The following is an 8,643-nucleotide window of genomic DNA, read 5'->3' on the forward strand; positions in this document are numbered from 1 at the left end:
GAAACAAGGAAGTGGTTTTAATGTTATGGCTGATCAGTGTATATTTATGTCCCATAATTTTGCTTTGTGACGGTTGGCTGCTTTAAGGGGAAGAAGATTTTCATGTGATGATGATGTGAAAGCAGCGGCGCATCAGTGGCTACGAGCTTAACCACATCATGTCGTTTGTTTTTGAAATTCTTAATAAATAGTTAAAAATGTGCTGAAACTTTTCAAAGAACCCTCGTAGTTTCTTTCATATAATGGATTTATTAAACCTGTTTGCAGTTGTTGTGGCAGAAACACATGAATTCAGTAATTACAATGAGTGTCCCAATACTTTTGTCCAAACAGTGTGTCATTTCTTAGTTCAGCTTTGCCTCAATACAAAAACATTCATAAAAATAAAAGCAGATTCAGTATTACACCAGTTTAATGTCCAGTCAACCTCCAGCTCAGATAACATCTCACTCTCTGGTCTGCACCGACACCTCCTGCAGATGTTGGCGCACCACACTGTCCAGCACTTTACTGAGACTCTTACAGGCCTCCGTGGCCGCCTCCATCAGCGCAGACAGGTGATCCTGGTGGAGCCGAGCGTCCATCTGCACCAGCGCGATGTTCTCACTGCGGGGCAGGATGGCCAGTGATAGTGTGGTGCCACCGCCACTCTCCTCAGCGTGGCACAGGTCTGCCAGGGGCGTGTCCTCTACGAATCCGGCGGTGCAGGCGCAGACGTAATCGCGCATGGGGATGCCGGCGTCCACCAGGGCCAAAGTAGCGGCGTTAACACACGCGCTGTAGTTTCCACCGTCTGACTGGAGGATCTGCATGGAAGAGTGGGACATCAGTAATACAGCAAGGTTAAAATACAATAGGACAGTTGTAGCATAGCAGTTAAGGAACTGGACAAGTACATTACATTACATTTACATTTTCGGCATTTAGCAGATGCTCTTATCCAGAGTGACGAACAGAAGAGCTTCCATAATAAACATTTCCTTACTCTAGTTTAAGTAAACAACAGTCCAAAAACACAAACCTGCTAAAACCTGTTAGAACCAAAGTGGGTTTTTTTTTTGCAAGAAATGAATTGGTATTAGTGAGTGTTAGTAAGTAAGTACAAGTCAGCTCAAGTGTTTAGTAAAGAGGTGATTAAAGTTTTTAATCATTTTTTAAAGACAGTGAGAGACTCAGATGTTCGGACAGACAGAGGAAGTTCGTTCCACCACTTGGGTGCCAGTACAGAGAAGATCTTTGATGCTCGTCTTCCTCGAGTTCTGGGTGGAGGCTCAAGTCGAGCGAGACTAGTGGCTCGGAGGTTGCGTGGTACAGAGCGGGGTTTGATTAGACCACGAAGGTAGCTTGGAGCTGGTCCATTTTTGGCTTTGTAGGCGAGCGTCAGTGTTTTAAACTGAATGCCTGCAGCTACAGGAAGCCAGTGAAGAGAACGCAGCAGTGGGGTGATGTGGCAGCGTTTAGGTTGGTTTAAAACCAGACGGGCAGCTGCATTTTGAATGAGCTGCAGGGGTTTAGTAGTAGACATGGGAGCTCCTGCCAGGAGGGAGTTGCAGTAGTCCAACCGTGAGATGACTGGACCAGAATCTGAGTGGCTTCCATGGAGAGAAATGGTCGAATCTTCCTGATGTTGTAGAGGAGGAACCGGCACGATCTCGTCATGTTGGCTATATGAGGAGAGAAGGTCAGCTGGTTATCCAGGACTACACCAAGGCTTCTTACATTATCAGATGGTCTGATGGTAATTAGAGAGTAATTAAAAGGTTGCTGGTTCAAGCCCCACCACTGCCAGGTTGTCACTGCTGGGCCCCTGAGCAAGGCCCTTAACCCTCAATTACTTAGTTGGTATAATGACATAGTACCGTAAGTCGCTTTAAACAGGTCGCCGCTCTGTGGCAAATCAGCATTTACTCAAGGCTCAAAAATCAGCCCATCTGCGATTCCTCCTGATGGTAGATGTAGGTGTGATGGTAGGTGTAGTGTGTGACCCCCTATTGCCGATGAGTCGTGTAGTGTGAAAACCTCACCGCTAATAGACCTCACAAAGGTTTCTGCTTTTTACAGGCTGCGAGATATCCGGGGTTATAAATTAGTATCAAGTATGTATTAAGCTGACAGTGTAGCTAATATTCACACCTTCACGTAGATGTCGATTTGGGAGCGTGGGTACAGCTGGGTGAGAACAGCAGCTTCGAACGTCTGTTTGAGGTGAAGACTCATCTCGCTGGATTTACGGTCGCCGTGCGGCCGCCGTTTCCTCTCCGCCGTGCTGAACGTCGCCATGCTGTACTGACAGTTGATGACTGCACGGTCGTGCAGGGTTTTACTCCTGGAGCCTCGAACCTGAAAGAAGAGTTTGATAAGTGACTGGTGTGAAGAAATGACAAGCATTCAATGTTTGTTTGTTTATTTATTAGGATTTTAACGTCATGTTTTACACTTTGGTTACATTCATGACAGGAACGGTAGTTACTCATTACACAAGATTCATCAGTTCACAAGGTTATATCATACACAGTCATGCTGTCGCCAATTCACCTCACTTGCACGTCTTTGGACTGTGGGAGGAAACCGGAGCACCCAGAGTAAACCCACATAGACATGGGGAGAACATGCAAACTCCAAACAGAAAGGACCCGGACCACCCCACCTGGGGACCGAACCTTAAAAATGTTTAATGCTCTAAATGAAATATACACTCTCCCAATATACACACGGGCACTCGGGTGGCGCAGCACTACGCCAACCCACTACTACTGCTGAGATCTGGGGATCCAGGGATCAAATCTGAACCGTGCTACCGGCCGGTCAGGAGTCTGCATAGACATGATTGGCTGATGTCTAAGGGGGGATGGCTGAAACAGCCTAACCACTGGGATGAGAACTTGTCAGTGCGCTCAAAGTTCTGGCATTTCAGCCTCTCGCATTCTTCTTCCAATGCCTTTGTCCCATTCGGTTGCGGGGTCGGCTCTCGGCGGCTCATGATCCGCATTGATTTGGCACAGTTTTTACACCGGATGCCCTTCCTGACACAACCCTCCCTATTTAATCCGGGCTTGGGACCGGCCCTATAATGCACTGGTTTGTGCATCTAGTGGCTAGGTATCTATAGGACAATTCAATGTCTCCAATTAGCCTGGTGGCATTTTTTTGGACTGTGGGAGGAAACCGGAGCACCCGGAGGAAACCCACGTGGAGAACATAAAAACTCCGCACAGAAAGGACCCGGACCGCCCCACCTGGGGATCGAACCCAGGACCTTCTTGCTGTGAGGCGACAGTGCTACCCACCGAGCCACCCCATTTCAGCCTCTCGCATTGCTATAGGAAATAGATTACACACTTCCAACCTGTTCCAGCATGACTGTGCCCTTGTATAAAGACATGGTTTGAGGAGTTTGGTTGTTGGAACCCCAGTGGTCAACTTCATTGAACACCTCTGGGATGAATCTGAACATTGTTAATTGTCCCACAAAACCTCATTTGAGCAGTGATAGCTCAGTGGTTAGGGTACTGGACTAGTAATCACTAGTAACCCCTTAGGGTAGGGGACTAGGGTAGCCTAGTGGGTAGAGCTTTGGCCTATCAATGGAAGATTGGCGGTTCAAATCCAGGCTCTGCTATGCAGCCACTGTTGGGTCCTTGAGCGAGGCCCTTAACCCTGTCTGCTCCAGGGGCGCCATAAGGTGGCTGACCCTGCGCTCTGACCCCAGTTTCCAAACAAGCTGTGAAGAAGACGGGATATGTGAAGAAAGAATTTCATTGTACTGTACATGTTTATATGTATATGTTTACATACTGTATATGTATAAATGACAAATATAGTATATCTTCTTCTTCTAATCAGAAGGTTGCCTGTTCAAGTTCCCACTATTGAGCCCCTGAGCAAGGCCCTTAACTCTCAATTGCTCAAAATTGTGTTCAGTCATAAGGCAGAAATGACCACATGCACACTCCAACATCCACCGTCAGATGTTCCAACACAGTGCAGATCTGATTAAGGTATGTGTACTGAGCACTGTGGACCAGTCTCACACATGAGAGATCTGATGTTGGTGGACCCTGATCTGGTCAGTGAGGGTATGAATGATCACATGCTGGTGTGTAACTGCTACCTCATGAGGTCCGTAAACCACCGCCAGAGCTTTAGTGTTTCCCTGCTCGATGTACGCAGATCCATCAGCCTGTCCAAACACCCCCATACTGGCCTGGACCTTCCTCAGCTCGGCCGCTTTACGCCCGTCCAGCCGGTAACCCTGATCCGATAAGAGCTCTAGTCCCGCCATGCTGTTTCCTTACTTAATGTTTACTGTGCTTCCGATCAAATCAACTCACCACCATCCGCCATGTGTTACTTTCTACTGACTGTGATCTTTTCTTATCCGTTTTCCGACAAAATCCCGCCTTCTAATCGAGGATTGGCTAGTTTGTAGGCATACCTGTTTTTAATTGGACAATGCAGAGTATTTGTAACATATCAGCCAATCAGCACTAAGAAGGCGGGCTTTATTGAAAACGGGTAGGAATAATAACTGAAGTAACCCAAGTTACGGGCTCTCATTAGGTCCAAATGTATATACCGATTAAAATGTGAGTTTATTTATTTATTACACACAAAATCAAATATAACTGATAGAATTACAGGGATGAGCTTAAAGCTTAATGTATTTTATAGATAAGCTATAGATAAGCAAATATTAAAACACCTTTATAAAACGGATAGTTCCGGTCCTAAAATCTGATTGGCTGAGCCGCGTTCGAAGCCGTTGTAAAATCCCCGATAAACGCACACCTAGGACCACCTCACATCTTTCCATATTAATACGCCACTGAATCGAAAAAGTTAACGTTATTTTCGCCCTCATGTTGCCTAGCAACACTGTTAATCGAACTATTTTGCGTCGCGGAAGAATGCTTTATTGTAAGTTTATACACGATAAATACATTTATGAATTAAACATTGTTGTATTTATTATATTTTCTGTTGACCGCGGTTTTATAAAAGCAATAAGCCACTCGAGACCGTGCATTACTGTTATGATTTTAGCACGGGGAAAGAAGTTTTAGGAAAGAAGTCAAAAACGTCATCCCCGTGCTAAAATCACAGTAACGCACGGCCTCTCGTGGCTTATTGCTTTAACAAAACCTACAACAACACAAATGTGAGGATTTTGTAAATACATCACAAGCACAACATGTATAATCGTTCATATAAGTGTCAGCAGATGATCTGTAGGAATCCCATCATGCCATACAGCTCTAGAGACTGCTGCATGTCTCATCTCAACAAAAATACTCCCTGGACAGTGGGCATGGTCTGTTGCAATGCTCTGCACATCACCTTAAACCTAAAATGATCTGTGAAGTATGGTGGAGGGTGCATCAGTATATAAGTTTAGGGACTGTTTGGCTTTCTCAATGCAAAGGCAACTTACAGTCATGGCTGCATGAAAAATGTTGACTGGATAATTAAAGGGTAGTGATGAGTTTTAGAGGTACAAGCACAGGTGGGCGGCACGGTGGCTAAGTGGGTAGCACTGTCGCCTCACAGCGAGAAGGTCCTGGGTTCCATTCCCAGGTGGGGCGGTCCGGGTCCTTTCTGTGCTGAGTGTGCATGTTCTCCCCGTGTCTGCGTGGGATTTCAATGGGTGTTCTGGTTTCCTCCCACAGTCCAAAAACATGCAGCCAGGCCAATTGGAGACACTGAATTGTCCTGTAGGTACCTAAGCGCTAGGATGTATAAACCAGTGCATTGTAGTGCCGGTCCCAAGCCCAGATAAATAGGGAGGGTCGTGTCAGGAAGGGCATCCGGTGTAAAAACTGTGCCAAATCAATGCCGGCGACCCCTAACGGGAGCAGCCGAGGAAATAGATAGATCACAAGCACAACATGTACTGTACAATCGTTAATATAAGTTTGGCAGGAGATGATCTGTAGGAATCACTGGAAATTAAAAGTCTCCCATCATGCCACACACAACAAAATAAATGTATTGGATAAAGTATTGGAACAGTCGGGTCAGAAGTCAGACTAAACTAACTCCAAAAGGGTGAAACTTCTTTGCCTGTGGAGAACAAATCAAAACAAGCGCGATGCAAATTTAAAAATAAAATTTATTAGCATCTCTAATGTGTATAAATAAAAACATATAAGAAACAATGCATATATGCATCATGAGCAGAACAAGAACTGAATTCTGTGATACAAAGGAGCCGAGGCTGACGGAGCCCGGTCTGATCATAATCCCTCTGTTCAAAACATATACTGTATGTGTGCCTGTGAGGACGTACATTAGAAATCCAGCTTTACAAACAATATCCTTACATACAAGTTGCAACTCTAACTTCTGTCATGAGAATGAAAGAAACGTGAGAACAGAAAACGAACAGGAGCAGGATCAGAGAGGGACAATAAAGTAATAAGACGATAAAGTCACATGATTTACTCTGCAGGGCTAAATTGAAATTTTAACAGCCGTAAAAGAAGGACAATAAAATAACAGGTTGGTCAAGTATTCAGTTTCCCAATTCTAACCATGATCAGGATTCGGCTTCCCCAGGAGAATCTAAATGTGGTCCAACATGATCAGGGACTCCGTTTAGACCCGGTGGTTTCATGAGTCTTGAGTATCAGGACTGTACTTGTAACATGTATTTTAGCCAGTAACATTACTAACAGTCACACAAAGACTTGCATCCAACTTTTAAGTAGTAGTTTTGGCTCCCACAGTGTTTCTTTTCAGTCCAGTTTTACAAACTGAATCTGGACAAAGCATTGATGTGTTAGACAGTTTTAACACTAAGTACACAAGTTTGAATCTCAGCTCTGCTATCGGCAGGCCAGGCGGTTACATGCAGATGAGTGGTCAGATGATTGGCCAGATGATTGGCCATCACTGCTGCAATTACGGCCTCTGCTGGCCGGTATACGATGCCTGCACAGAGACGGGGGATAACTCTGTAAGCAATACTGATCCCTGTGTGAATCCGCTTTGTGCAGGGGAAAAAAAGCGGCTCGCAACTGCACACATGTCGGAGGGGTAATTAAATGTGACTAGAATGGGGGAAAAGAGGGAACATGAATAGAATAAATAAAACCTAGTAAGTACAAGTAACAGTATGGTGTTTTTTCTACTTTTTTTTTTAAACGTTTCATTACTGTTTAACCTGGTTTTTCCTGGAATCACTGGACGCCAATCGATCGCACAATCAACCAAGACACCCCACATTTTTCAAGGCAGAAATCTTGGAAACATCATGATTAATAAACAAGCCGATGAATATTGTGATTAACTGATTAAACATGACTTCAATCAAAATGTGGTTTTTAAAATATTGCTTATGCAAAAGCCAGTTTTATTAAACAAACTGCTAGTCAATAATATAATGGATTAGATCAGTTAGTTAAAGACTTGTTTTAGCCCCCCTCGGCCATCCCCCTTCAGAGATAGCCAACCATGGCTGTGTTATAGGTGCCTGACCGGCTGATAGCACAGCTGAGGATTCAACCCCTGAATCCCAGTAGTAGTGGGCTGGCGTATTTTACCACTGCGCCACCTAAACACCTAAAGCTGGGCTAAATTTGCTAACATGATAGTTGTATGAGGAAATGAAGGAAAACCTTTCCAGCATCACACTAAACATTCTCACCAGATGTCTGATATAATCTGTGTATAATAAATAAATACAAGTTACTTTTGCATTCTGTGTATTATTACAAATCAATTAAAACATACTTTCATTTAAAATGCCTCTTCAAAATCTTTAAAATGATCTGTGTTGTTAATAAATCCAGTACAATGCAGAACACAGTATGGACATGGCTTATAATTCTAGTAACTCTGTCGAGGTTGTTTTCACACTTGCACTTTTCTTGTAAACCTTAAGTTGGTTCGGACCCCAAGTTTGACATGTTCATGTGTAAAAGCAGTTTATGACCTAGGTTGTGCATTACACCCTTGTCTGGGGATCAATAAGTGAGATAATTCGCTGTCAAGACCAGAAATACATTAATGTCATTGTTCAAACAGTTTATGTTACTGCCAAGAAACAGGGCGCTGTGATTAGTGGATTAAACACTGTCCATATATAAGACTACCTGATTACATGAGCTTAAAAAATGGTGCACTCTTGGAGAGGACTGAATGGACTGTGTTTGTGTAAACACAAACCTTTATTCCCCTGGATCAGCCCAGACAACCCCCCCCCCCCCCCCCCTCCCCCTCCCCCTCGTGCTGGTCATTTGCAAATCATGATAGTGAATCTGCTGCCAACTGCACAACCCCTGGTCTTATAAAGAAGAGCCGGATCACCACGTGCCCCTTTTGGACAGTGTTATCACGGAGAGCCGTATTGCGCATGGAGAGCCATGCTAAGCATCAAGTGGAACATACTCCCTCACAGGTGAATGGAACAGTCCTGGAGATCGCATATCCCAACGACATATCCCGACCTTTCCTATTAAACATGGCCAAGTCAATGGCTCTGCTGACTCCACAGAGGTGTGCTAGTACAGCAGCCTGTGAGCACAATCCTTTGATAACAAGGCCCTCCCACAGAAAAGCCCACAATCAATCCTGGGTTTACACCAAGTGTGAAAACAACCCTACTCACATTTAGCAGGTGGAAGCTTTCATAGGCAAAACTAA

The 8,643-nt window shown here is 44.5% G+C and overlaps 1 protein-coding gene across 1 annotated transcript; it reads right to left on the reverse strand.

Annotated features, from left to right (window-relative positions):
- Positions 1 to 229: 229 nt before the first annotated feature.
- Positions 230 to 4,357, reverse strand: exosc4 (exosome component 4). The gene is made up of 3 exons (XM_062993407.1): positions 4,112 to 4,357; positions 2,134 to 2,340; positions 230 to 806 (listed from the first exon to the last, which is right to left on the reverse strand). Exons 1-3 carry the CDS (start codon positions 4,280 to 4,282, stop codon positions 447 to 449), a joined length of 738 nt encoding a protein of 245 aa, XP_062849477.1. The 5' UTR covers positions 4,283 to 4,357; the 3' UTR covers positions 230 to 446.
- Positions 4,358 to 8,643: the final 4,286 nt, after the last annotated feature.

Source organism: Trichomycterus rosablanca, chromosome 4 (genome assembly GCF_030014385.1).
Source record: "Trichomycterus rosablanca isolate fTriRos1 chromosome 4, fTriRos1.hap1, whole genome shotgun sequence".
Classification (NCBI taxonomy): domain Eukaryota; kingdom Metazoa; phylum Chordata; class Actinopteri; order Siluriformes; family Trichomycteridae; genus Trichomycterus; species Trichomycterus rosablanca.